Here is a 14,041-nt window from a genome sequence, read left to right on the forward strand (position 1 = left end):
ACGTCCCTCAATTTTTATGGAGTGTGGATATAAGAGCTAAAACGTTTTGGTAAAGATCCCTTTTCTATTTCTGTGTCTCCAACATAACTGGAATAAATGCTTGGTAGATAATAATGAATAGTATTAGAGAAAATAAAATAAAAATAAGTAGGATATAAACTTCATCTGTAATGGGATTAACACTTCAAAAACAAAATTTCAACATTATTATAAAACGCGGCTTCAGTTATAATTAACAATCTGAATAGGTATCATACCTATTTGAACAGAAATAAATAGTGTAGGTAACTGTAAAGGTAGTAATAATATCTACCAAAAAGCTTTGAAACATTAACCATGATTGATTATAAAAATTGGCAACACTATGCACATAACAAAAAACATTTGACACTGGAATTTAAGTTCACTCCATAATAAAATACATCATTATAAAAATACTTTTAAATCCTAAGCGCATATCTTCGCTCAATCCTCATTGGCTTACTTAGGACCAAGCATTTCTTCTGGCTTCACCCATTGGTCAAACTGTTCTGCAGTTAAGAGACCCATCTTGATAGCCGTGTCTTTTAGGTTACCACCCTCTTTATGAGCTTGTTTCGCAATTTGTGCAGCCTGGAACAAATATTAGTATTATTGGGACATTGTTCGATTAACATCATCATTTGGCATTTCGTTTTTTCCACGTTTCTCAATTTTCTGGTTGCATCTTATGTTCTACGTGGGAGTTAACTGGCGATGACTTAAGAATAAATATCAAAGTGCAAAGCAAAAGTTGTATGCATGTCAGTTCAATGAACAGTAGGTGGATAGTATGACGAAAATGTGCCCGAAGTTTGTTAAGAATCTTAGTATTTTCTAGTATGACTCACCTTATCGTAACCGATATGTGGGTTGAGCGCTGTGACCAACATGAGTGATTCGTGCATGATTTTCTGGATCTGCGCTGTATTCGCCTTGATGCCGACAGCACAGTTCTTGTTGAATGCTTGACAGGCATCACCTGGATAAATAAGTAAATACAAGATTAGAGAACACAGGTAATGAGGTAGATATAGAACAAAAACATAAGAGAACTAATATTATTGTAGAACCACCATCTTACCGAGAAGCCTAATAGATCTCAACACGTTAGCGACCATCATGGTCTTGAATACATTGAGTTCGAAGTGTCCGTTGCTGCCGCCGACCGTGACGGCCACGTGGTTGCCCATCACCTGCGCTGCCACCATCGTGAGAGCCTCGCACTGGGTCGGATTCACCTTGCCTGAAACGTGACAAGTATGACATTGAGAGGACATTCAATACAAGTATCAAATTTAGGAGCTCTTCAAATTCTTTGGTATTATCAGACGTTTAGACAAGACTAAAAGGACCTCACCAGGCATAATAGATGATCCAGGTTCATTCTCCGGTAACATCAGCTCGCCCAAACCACACCTAGGTCCAGATGCTAGTAGACGAATGTCATTGGCGATCTTCATCAGTGAACAAGCAATTGTGTTGAGCGCTCCTGACACTTCCACCATAGCATCGTGACTGGCCAAGGCCTCGAACTTATTTGGCGCTGTTTCGAAAGGAATTCCTGTAAAATATAAGTTTGCATATTGAGAATTTTAAGGTCAAAGGGAGATTTGTATACAGTTTATAATTAAGGGTTTATTTATGTTGGATTTTGTACCTGTGATGGAGGCAATTTCTGCGGCGCATTTTTCTGCGAATCCAATACGTGTATTAAGGCCAGTGCCGACGGCAGTGCCGCCAATCGCCAGGTAGTGCAGGCGCGGCAGCGTGCTGCACACGCGCTCGATGCCGAATGATAGCTGCGTGGCGTAGCCGCTGAACTCCTGGCCCAGGGTCAAGGGAACGGCATCCATCAAATGCGTCCTGCAGAAATGTCGAGGTAAGGTAGCGTAAGCCTCATCAAATTCTACTAATCAAATCGTCATCTTAAGCGATCTACCGACCTGCCAATTTTGATGATCTTGTCAAAATCCTTAGACTTTGCCTCCATAGTGTTTTTGAGGGCTACGAGGCCAGGCATGAGTCTGTCCCTAAGTTCCATGGCCACAGCAATGTGCATAGCCGTGGGGTAGGTATCGTTGGAGCTCTGGGACTTGTTCACGTGGTCATTGGGATGCACTGGGGTCTTGGTGCCCAACTTGCCTCCCAAGATCTGAATCGCTCGGTTGGCAATTACCTGGGGATGATGAAAGTAATGCTTGTACCTATACATTCATATTCTTGTCTGATATATGCAGATCTGAATAGCCCTGTTGGCCACCACCTTAAAGTAAGAGATTCATGGGTTTTGATCATGGTAGTAAACAAGGGCTGTAAATTGAGTTCTCTCAAATACCAAATACGCGTTGTTACCTCATTAGTGTTCATGTTGGACTGGGTGCCAGATCCTGTCTGCCAGATGACGAGAGGGAAGTGGCCCTCCCTGTATAGTTTGCCCGATATGACATCATCACATGCCTGCATAATTGCTTCCGCTGTAACATAAATGCAAGTGAATTAGCTACCATCATTATCCTTGTAACTAGGTAACTATTTACATATTAATGATCCAATCATAGCTATTTACTTTGTTTTTATAGTATCCAATGTGTTTCACGTAATATGTTTTCGTTTTATATCAAGTCAGATTAAATTGTCAAGAATTCTCACCAAGTTTCTTCTCTAGACCATACTCCATGTTCACTTTGGCGGCAGCTTTCTTTAGGATACCAAAGGCGATGATGACAGGGTACTACAATAATACAGACAACATTAATGGTATTGATCTTAGCATTTGGACAATCATATTATGGATTATTCGAGAGACAATTAAGAATGGAGTAGGAATTATCTCGCCGTACAGGAAAAGGCTCCTCTCCATCGTCTTGAGAAAGCTACAGGTTTAATCACCTAACAACTAGTGTCATTGCGCAGTTTAGAGAAATTTCAGGACAGGATAGTACAGCTAAACAGTAAGAATCCTAAATATCTATTATCTTTCTCTGTTTCTGTATCGAATGAAAAACGCGGACAATATTGTCGTCAGTTTCATGCGTGACTAAAATATATTTTGATTGCCTCATAGGGCAACATAAGGTCGACATTTACATCAGTGATAGTAAATAATGATTCCAATAAAACAACAGTTTATTGTTTTAGAGATAACGCACTCAGCAACTGACACACATAAACAAACCGTTATCTGGAAAAAGACTAAAGTCAAAGACTTTGTATTGTTTTTGCAAAAAGTCACGATATCCATGTCTTATGGTGATGATATCCTCCTAGCCGATTATCGGCCACGGCGGCTGTTCCCATATGCGAAGATTAGCCAACTGCGCAGGACAATTATAGTGCACAAACATTTGCGCAGACACAGGTGCACTCTCTCTTCATTCACTCTCATAGCCCGATGGGACGGTAATTCGACACGACCGAAGAGAGATCAGGCGCAGGACCGATATTTACATGGTTTCCGATGCACGGGTGTATCAAATAAACACCAACACCAGGCTCAGGCTGCTTTGTGAATGTTTCTAAAACCCACGAAGTACTTTCGACCCGAAGCCATTCATAGCAGCCGAGCCACGCGACAACTACAATGTAAGGCTCACCTTCTATTCCTCGTTATTTAAGAAAGGTAAAGATATAGGAAACTCACCGGCATTCGTTCCTCAATGCCTCCAATAGGGAAGTTCATGATTGACCTCACAGTCTGGGATCCGTACAGTCTGTCGTCAGGTACCTCCACCTCTCCCATGGTATCGCGTTCTTTTCTCTGAAAAGAAAAACAAATAATATGAGCTGAAGTTGGCTTATTGGAATTCAATGTAAATCCTGTAGCTATGCTCTTTCTAGAGGACCCATTTAATGTAAACCCAAACACTTTTGGCATATGCTATTATAATTGTTGAATAAAAAAAGATTCTTAATCTCGGGGAATTCATTAATACACAGAATTTTCAGGTCTAACATAGAAGTGGCTATGTGATACTATCACACAGTGAAAGTTTCAGTGTCTGGATGTTTGTTACTCTTTCACGTTAAACTACTATACGGGTAATGATAAAACCTTACAGTAGTATAGCTAGCTATACATCAGAATAACTCATGGAGTACTTTTATTCAGTAGTGGGAAGTAGTTTCCTCGAATATATCGTTTTTGGACACAAATCTTACCATTTTTACAGGTTTGCCCTCCGGATTCATACATACTGTGCACGCCATGATTATAAGGAATTGTAAATAAATAAAAAACGAAATACACAAAAAAAATATATCAAAATAAAATAAAGATTGCTCTTTGTATCTTATTTGCGAAGTGACAACGTCAAGTTAAACTTTTTTCAGCTTTTTTCACAGAGTATTTTATTTATGACTTCTTTAGCCCTCATGTTTCCAAAAGGTTCTTATTCAGTTTTACCATTACTTACCAACAGTTCTGCTTAAACTCGTCGGGTAAATATCATAGTAGCAAATGTAAACTCAGAGGAAAATCCATATAGTTTAAGTACCTATTTGGTGTGCTGCAAATTTGACACTAGAGGCATTGCTTCTACAGGGACCTCTTATGATGAGAATGATAAAAACTGTGGTTAATATAATATAGATACCTTACCACCTACTGATAATTTTGCCCTTTAACCACAAGTAGGGACAAGGTCACAAAGCTCCCATGCGTAGGCTGTAACCGTGTCAAGGACATCTGGTAGACTAGAATACCTTTTATTTGTTGCTATGTCCCGCATAATTAGCTAACAGCCATGGACTAGTAAAAAAAGTACTTATAGCATAGATAAAAAGACCATAAAAATGTAATAGGGGTAGGTTAACTAATCCTACTATGTTAATGTGTTTTTTACTCATTCACCCAAAAACTACTGAACGGGTTTTTGACTAATAACTTAGACCACTTTTTATCCTGACTGATGCGGGAAGCAATACTCTCGGGATTCAGGTGAAACGGTGGACCGAAGTTAGTGAGAATAACGTATAACACAGATATAATATCACAGATAATATTTTGTAAAGAGGGGGACGAGATGTTTCCCCTCTAATGAGAATTTGTCTAGACGCCGGAAAGTACATACCATCGATTGTTTATTAGGCAAGTAAGTACCTACGTCCTCTTATGCTCTCCCCACGGTTTCATCCTATTTCGAGGGCTCGGGTGCGTTTCTACCTCTAGAGTTGATTCAAGATGCACCTTACATTTTACATAGGTCATGCCTCTGTCCTTATCTCAATCTTATTTGGAGTCCGCGGAACATGCTTCTATTTAGTCTGCTGTCATCTCACAAGTAACATTCTTTCTTTATAGCCATATCAACTTTCACAGATACCTACACAGATACATACCTAAGTAAGTAAATCTAACTACTAAAACTTATTTGGTTACTAATTGCGATTTATACGGAAAAGACTGATTAGTAAAAACGCGGCGTGGGCAGGCCCCTCACTAGATGGCCGGACGATCTAGCTGAGGTCGCTGGGAAGCAGTGGGTTTCTGAAGATCGAGCAAAGTGGTGAACCTTCGGGGAGGGAGGCTTTTGACCAGAGCAGTGGGTGTCTTTCGGCTGACACGATGACGACGAACAGTTCAAAACCTTTGTAGATCTACTGCAGTGTTTTAATAACAAAGAATCAAATGTTTATCACAATGCTCAAACAACAGGTCGTTACGTTGATGCACCAATTGACATTGGCATCGTTTGCAAACCGACCGCATCCGGAAAGCGGATCCCATAAAAATAACATTGTAGTTGCAATTCGTTTAGTATAAATATGGTTCTATGAATATGATACTGAAAAATATAGGTACAGAAGTAAAAATACGAAAGAGTAACTCTAACTCTGCCTATCAGATCAGTCCAGCGCGTATTTACATCAAAACTTAACTGGAATTCATGGATAGTCTAGACCAGAGCCTGTGAAAGGAAATGAACTAGACAACTTTCTTCCCTCTTAAAATTTTATGAATCAAAAATCATCAAAAACTCGGGTGAGTACTCCATTACCTGTAGGTACTACGCCAATTTATTAGAGCCCTTATCCTCAAGTCAATTCCTTTATTCTAAATTAACCTGACTGGCTACAGTGTGTCTGGTTAATAACATATGATTTTACCAACACTCTTATTGAAATTCTTCTCCCATCAAAAATAAATGAGCACTCATTGAGAAGTCTCCTTCGATCCAAACGCTATATTCGTCCAGACAGTTGCATACTAAGTTAAGTGCGTTTTTTTTGCTAATTAGCATTTTGTCGCAAATCGAATTACCCCGCGCATTTCCGGACGCCGACAAACTCGCGTTCCCGCTCGTTTCCTAGAATAGACGGAAGGGGCGGGGCGTTCGTAGCTTACGCGAATGCGCGCCGACGCGCCACGAACGCGCAGCGACGGGCGCGCCGACATCTTGTTTTTAGTCAGTAGCCGCAGGAGCCGCGCGCGATAAGCATCGATCGCATGTATTTGCTAGATCCGCCGCGCGTGCCCTCACAAAGGTTCCTCTACGAAAGATGGCGCCCAACGTGGGGCCTTATACCTACTATAGTTGGTGTTAAGTATAAACAATTGGTGTAGTTATTGTTCGTGTACGTGTTCGAGTACCATAGTGTCCGTTTAAAATGCCGCGAACGCGCCAACGGCAATCACTCAATGGCTCGCACGCCGAAGACCTCAACGACAGCGTCACCATGTCTCGCGACAACTTTACCGCACTGCTGACGACTATCCAGCAGTCCAACGCGGATATGTGCGAGCGCATGCTGCAACGCCTGTCCGCGACGGCGTCCACCCCGACCGCATCACCGGCACCAACGCCGAGCGCGGCAGAGAGGACCGGCAACTTCGCTCGATGCACGTCGAGATTCTCCGGATCGGCGAAGGAAAACGTGGAAACGTTCATCGACGCCATTGAGGCATATAAAGAGTGCACCAATATTTATGACGATGTGGCCATAAAAGGCATGTCCATGCTGCTGACAGACGACGCAGCGACCTGGTGGCAGAGCATTCGTTCCGAAGTTTCGTCGTGGAATGACGTAATAAAATACCTACGCGACGCATACGGAGATCGCCGCCCGAGTACAAAATATACCGAGAATTGTTTAGAATCGAACAGGCCGAGGATGTTCGAACAGACATTTTCATAGCGAAGAGCCGAGCGCTGTTATCGCGCCTACCAGCGGGCGACCTATCATTGAAGGTGCAGCTCGATATGGTTTACGGCCTACTTCATCGCAAAATTCGAAAACGCTTACGTCGCGAAGAGTTTAATAATTTCTCTGAACTTCTGAATAAATCGAGAATTATCGAAGAAACTATCGCCGAGTCAACAAAGAGCGAAGCGCTCTACTCCGCACCGAAAAACACTGCGGCCAAACAACCCGCAATGTACAGCAATGCACGCGCCGAGCCGCACGGAGCACCCGCAGCGCGACGCAACGACGGCGGCGGAGGCCCGCTTCAAGCGCCCGCGCGCCCTCTCCGCGCCCGCGCTCCCTCGCGACGAGACAGCGCCGACGCCGCGCGAGCCGCGCGCGCCGCGCCCTCCGCCCGAGCGAGCGCCCGCCTCCACAACACGTCAGGAGCAGACGCATACGTCATCACCGGCGTCATCGAGACCTGCATCGCGGCCATTCTGCGTGTCCTGCAGAAGATTCGGACACCGAAAGGAACAGTGCCGTAAGTCAACAGGAACAGGTGAGGCAGCTGCTCAGACTAATAATAATCCGGTGTCGTGTTATCAGTGCGGTACACAAAATGTGACTCGTGAAAACTGTAAACAATGCAACAACGAACAAAGTTTTTATAGCATTGCCCCGCGATGTGTTTCTTATTCTAAATCAACGCAACAGTCGAATCATAATATAAGTAATAATAGTTACGTTGCAAATTGTATAGAGTCGACGTCGCATTCGAACATATTTTCTAATAATAATTGTGTTCAACAGAATAGCGGGTCATGTGATAGTCCGCGAATAAACGAGCAACCATCTAAACAAAAATTAGATTCGCGTTATTTACGTAAACAAAATAGTACGTGCTCAACTAATAACTTAAAACTAAATAAAGAGTTTGCGGACGTTCACTTGACCAGCAACGTGGTGAAATGTTACCACGAATATGTTACGAAGAATAATAGCAAGGATAACATGATTATTGATAACGCTCATTGTGAATTAGGGTGCAAGCGCCAATTATCTACCATTGTATCGAAAAACATTTTATGTTGCGATGACGCCGACGACGACTATTCTTCGCATTATTTTAATATGTGTAATGACGCCCGCGATATAGAGGGCTGTAACCAATATGCTTGTAATTTGTTTAGTGATTCTTTTTGTTCTTGCAATTGTTTTAAGCATAAGTTAGATATTAAGGTGTGTAGTGACACAATATATTGTGATGAGAGCACGCGCGCCGGTGACGGTAACCATGATAAACTCGGGGTAGTTTCGCGACCAATTTTTAATATAAAAATATTAGGCGCGTCGGGAACCGCGTTAGTTGATACCGGTGCTAAAAATTGTATTGCGGGCCACACGCTGCACATCCTCCTACGTCGCAAGGGTCATCCGCTTCAGCCGGCGCGAAGACGTATCAAACTCGCTGACGGACACGCGCGCGAGCTTGACGTCCTAATAACTACTCTGGACGTGCACCTGGAGGGAAAGGTGGTTCAGGCACCCTTCCTCATCCTTCCGGATGCACGACAGAATGAGACATTACTGGGCATGGATTTCCTCTTGGCAGCTTCATTAATAATGGATTTTGCTAGGAAATGTTGGTGCTTTTCAGAGACTCGCCACATGGAGTACCCAATGCAGTTCGAACCCTCCATCTTGCCACAGCTTTCCTGTTCCTCCGCGGATGTACTCCGGGAAGATGAAGGTACAGTATTAACCCAACCGGAACGGGACCTGCTGGAGCAGACCTTGGTGGACAATGGGGACATCTTCCAGCTAGGGGGAGAGCCTACCCCCTATGCTGAACATCGCATTGATACAGGTGAGCACCCTCCTATCTCGGTACCACCGTACCGATTGACCCCGGCCAAGAAGGAACTTATGCGTCAAGAAATCGAGAAGATGCTCAAGGACGACATCATTGAAGACTGTGAGTCTGCATGGTGTTCTCCTGCTCTTCTAGTTCCTAAGGCCAACGGCAGCATACGCTTCTGTGTAGATTACAGGCGCTTAAATGCTGTTACCAAAACCGACCATTACCCTATGCCGTTGATTGACGAACTATTACAATCAACGAAGAGGGATTGCTATATGAGTACCCTGGACCTTAGGTCAGGTTACTGGCAGGTGAGTGTGAATGAGCAAGATAGAGATAAGACCGCTTTCATCAGCCCACTGGGAACTTTTCGATTTAAGCGTATGCCTTTCGGACTGAAGAACGCGCCATCGACGTTCCAGAGGCTGATCGATCGTCTGCGCTCATGCTCATCTCTAGCCCACGTCACCATCCTGGCCTATTTGGATGACCTCCTGATCATCTCCGAAGGTTTTCAGCAGCATCTAGAGGATCTCCGGTCTGTCTTAAGTCGCCTTCGAGAATTCAAGTTGCGGGTGAATCGAGATAAATGCGTATTCGCCAGGGGGAGTGTCCAGTACTTGGGCCATGTTATTACCCAACAGGGAATCTCACCTGACCCTGACAAGGTCAAGGCCGTTCTGGATATGCATGAACCCAACAACTTGAAGCATCTACGAACCTTCTTGCAGACCTGCTCGTGGTTCCGCAAATTCATCCCGAATTTCTCGGCCGTGGCCGAACCTCTGACTAGATTAACTAGGAAAAGTCAGACTTGGACCTGGGGTACAACGCAGTCCTCTGCTTTTCACGACCTGAAGCGACTTTTGACTTCAGCTCCAGTGTTAGTTCAGGCAGATTTCAATCGCCCTTTTATCCTCCGCACCGACGCTAGCAATTATGCGCTGGGAGCCGTCTTGCTCCAGGGGGAGGATAAGGAAGAAAGACCCATCGAATACGCCAGCCGTCTTTTGACCGCCGCTGAGCGAAATTATTCGACCACTGAGCGAGAGGCTCTAGCCGTCGTATGGGCTGTAGAGCGATTTCGGTGCTACTTAGACGGACATCCCGTAATTATAGGTAGCGATCACCAACCCCTCCGTTGGCTTATGACGCTCAAATCCCCTACAGGACGCTTAGTAAGGTGGGCTCTTAAACTTCAGTCATTCGATATTCAGTATCAGTACACCCCGGGAAAGGCGAATGTAGTGGCAGACACACTGAGTAGGCCTATATGTTCACCAGATACCCGCGACTCTTGCGGTATCTGCACAGTGATTGTCGACATTCCCGCTAGGAGCCCCGAAGAGTTAAGGCGGGAACAGCTTGCCGACCCGGAGATTCAGAAGATCCTCACCGATATGGAAAGTACCGACGAAGTAGCGTCACGGAGATGGACAGAACGCGGATACCTGTTATCCCTAGGAGTACTTTACCGATACAACCCTGATTCGGATAGTGAGTCTCCTCAGCTCGTCATTCCTCTCTCCCTTCGTCCTGAGATCCTCAAGGAGTGCCATGATTCCCCCCTAGCGGGACATTCTGGGATCGATCGCACTTACCTCAAGATCGCACAGTCTTTCTATTTCCCTGGGATGCGGAGGATCGTTACAGATTATGTGAAGGCTTGTGTAGATTGTCAGCGATACAAGGCTGCCAATAACAAGCCCCCCGGACTGCTCCAAACGCCAGTGTTACAGCAACGCAATGAGGTCTTAGCTGTTGACCTTTTCGGTCCCCTACCTGAAGGTGAAAACGGTGAGAGATGGATTCTTCTGGTTGAAGACACCGCTACCAGGTGGGTAGAACTTTTTGCCCTGCAGGAGGCGACTGCTGAAGCTTGCGCACGAGTGCTAACCGAAGAATACTTCCTTCGGTATGGTTTACCCCGCAGGGTAACGTCCGATAACGGCGTACAATTTGTTGGGGCAGTCATGCAACAATGTATGTTTATCTTAGGGGTAAAACAAAATTTTGTACCACTTTACCATCCAGAGGCAAACCCCGCTGAACGGAAAAACCGCGATTTAAAGGTGCAGCTCGCCCAACTCGTGGAGAATGACCATGGTTCTTGGCCAGCGAAGCTACCGGTGATCCGTTTTGCCCTGAATAGCGCCGTTTGTAGAACCACCGGTGCTACTCCCGCATTTCTGATGTTTGCCAGAGAGATGAGATCCCCCACCGAAGCCCGTCATGATTTGAGAGCCATACTCGATAAAGAGAACTTCCTTCCTCAGATCACTCCCTACTTAAGGAGCTTTATTTCTAACCTGGCTGCGGTTCGAGAGCGAGTAGAAGGACAACAAGATCAATCCAAGAGGTTTGCTGATCAAGCACGTAGACCTAGTCCCAAATATAAGGTAGGTGACAAAGTATTAGTCCGGACCCATGCCCTTAGTCAAGGGAGTAAAGGTCTGACCGCGAAATTCTTTCCCAAACGCGACGGACCCTACGTGATCACAAAAAGGGTTAGCCCGACTACCTTTATTATCTCGCCAACAGAAAATCCGGCCGACAGTCTCGGTAAGTATCATACACAGGATATAACACCGTTCGTGGACACTGGTACAGGTAATGCAGTACCACTCAATCCTGTTCGACCCAAACGACGTCGCGGACGTCCGAAACGCTCGGGCAATGAGCTAGTCCGGGAGCGAGGACGCTCTCCCGAACTAGAGGGGGAGTATGTCGCAAATCGAATTACCCCGCGCATTTCCGGACGCCGACAAACTCGCGTTCCCGCTCGTTTCCTAGAATAGACGGAAGGGGCGGGGCGTTCGTAGCTTACGCGAATGCGCGCCGACGCGCCACGAACGCGCAGCGACGGGCGCGCCGACATCTTGTTTTTAGTCAGTAGCCGCAGGACCCGCGCGCGATAAGCATCGATCGCATGTATTTGCTAGATCCGCCGCGCGTGCCCTCACAAAGGTTCCTCTACGAAAATTTATATTTGTTTCGATCGAGACTAACATAAAACATTAGGATCTAATATTTTAAATATCAAACACGAAGCACCACGGTGTGTCATAGTATCATGTCTAATAGCAATAACAAAAATAAATAATTATGATTAGGTAGGCTCTCGAGCCCGTAAGTTTGTACACAAAACTTTCACATTAATTACTTTCGTTATCATGATATCCACATCAAAACAGTAGGTGCTATAAGATGAGAAAGTAACTCTGTCACAGATCTACCCACAGTGAAGACTAATGAGCTTATTACGTATACTTATTCACACCTCATCGTGCCTAAGTAATAGCCGTTCGGGTCAATCAATAAGGTCGGTCTTCATCTCATGATGAATTCCTCCGTGTTTCTAAACGTATAGTTAAAGACAGACAGTCAGAGTCTATCTCCATGTAAAAACTGGTGCCTACTCAATGGAGTCCGGTTGGGACTGGAAGACGACCCCAACACAATTTGGGAAAAGTCTAGGCAGACAATAATGCACTTCAGTATACGTAGAATGAAACCGTGGGATCAACAAGTAATGTACCTAAATAATAGACATTTATGATCAATTCTCTCGCGATGTTGTACCATTTAATTTGCAAGCCAGTGTCGCTGAACTTGACCTACCGGTTAGCAGATATTACGCAAACTTATTTGAATAACAAAACACGCTCTCGTTTATCAATCGTCATAACATTTGGTAATAAACACGTTCACAATTGAATCAAGCGACTAGGCATTATATTGCAATACACAGAAATTATCTCCGCTCTAAATACGATCATAGCATGAGAAAATTGTTATGACAGAGGTAGTGTATATTTTTCTGTGCCAACCATAGAATCGAGTGAGTAAATATTGAGTAGGTACTTTTCTGTAACTTACCATTTTGACTTCTTTAACTTGACCGAGACAAGATGAGCATTCCATTTTGAACAACTTATGTAGATTAGCACCAAAAAATAAAAGAAACACAGACTTTATTTGTCTTACGGTACCGGTTCGGTAGATACCTAAGTACTGACTTTTTATTGTGATTTTTTGCGAATATTTTCGTTCGCCACGTTCGAGGGGCGAAGCGAACTGCCAACCGGTCTGGTACCCCACTACTAAACTTATTATAGTGAATGTTGTCCCACGGATTTTATAGGTACGATGTAGGTACTTTTAGTGGGTTATTTATCAATTTGTTTCACGAGACCGGCCGCGTGGAGAGTTGTGGCAAAACTGATTGGCCGCGGTCTACGACCACAGTTTGATACGACTTATCAATTAACATATTTGATTTAACATTGGCGCTATTTGCATAATTATTAGCGTTTGTTTCTGTGTTATGTAAGAGCCAGTTGAGATGTTTGACTTGGCTCAATAATTTTATTCATAACTTTGATAAAGATTAACTAGGTATCATAAGATAATGGATCCGATATTATAATACCATCTTAGGTCAACTTTCTTCTCCTCTCTGGAAACTTAACTTACCTAACTTTTTAAATCACCGAATGAAATACCTAATGACGTAATATTTAAATTATCTATAAGATAAACTCTTCATAAGCGTATGGAAAATTAAGAGTATAGTACCAGAAATAAACAAGATAAGGTTGATTAAAAATTTCGGTAGGTAGTTTCCTATTGTGAACATTTGTGGAGAATGAGGAAAAATCAATACTAAGTTGCCTTGTACTAATAAAAATAAAAACAACAGGGGGTACTTTTGAAGTAGACAATATAGCCATAGCCATAATCAAGTGGTATCTTATTTCTAGAAAAAAAAAGTACTACAACCCTTGTTTTGCTGCCATCTTTCGAATTAGGGCAATATTTTTTATCACCGATGGTTTATCGTTCTGTTGCTAGATGTCGCTACTAAGCCTCCGTTTTATGTTCCAATTTATTAAAAATGCTTAGATCGACTAGGAAAATTGATTTAAAATATTTTAGTTATTATTTACAAGTTTTGTGAAAAACATCAACCTTTTGATATCGTACAGTGATTCTCATTCGATGTTCATTCAGCTCACTCAGGGGGTGGGAGTA

General features: G+C 43.6%; 1 protein-coding gene across 1 annotated transcript; it reads right to left on the minus strand.

Moving 5' to 3' along the window:
* Positions 1-268: 268 nt before the first annotated feature.
* LOC110369841 (fumarate hydratase, mitochondrial) lies at positions 269-13,235 on the minus strand. Its single transcript, XM_064038704.1, has 10 exons — positions 12,887-13,235; positions 3,662-3,778; positions 2,671-2,752; positions 2,374-2,495; positions 1,965-2,197; positions 1,679-1,884; positions 1,379-1,582; positions 1,103-1,264; positions 870-1,000; positions 269-612 (listed from the first exon to the last, which is right to left on the minus strand). The coding sequence occupies exons 1-10, from the start codon at positions 12,929-12,931 to the stop codon at positions 481-483; spliced, it is 1,434 nt and encodes a 477-aa protein (XP_063894774.1). The 5' UTR covers positions 12,932-13,235; the 3' UTR covers positions 269-480.
* Between the last annotated feature and the right edge of the window lie 806 nt (positions 13,236-14,041).

This window comes from Helicoverpa armigera, chromosome 16 (assembly GCF_030705265.1).
Source record: "Helicoverpa armigera isolate CAAS_96S chromosome 16, ASM3070526v1, whole genome shotgun sequence".
Classification (NCBI taxonomy): domain Eukaryota; kingdom Metazoa; phylum Arthropoda; class Insecta; order Lepidoptera; family Noctuidae; genus Helicoverpa; species Helicoverpa armigera.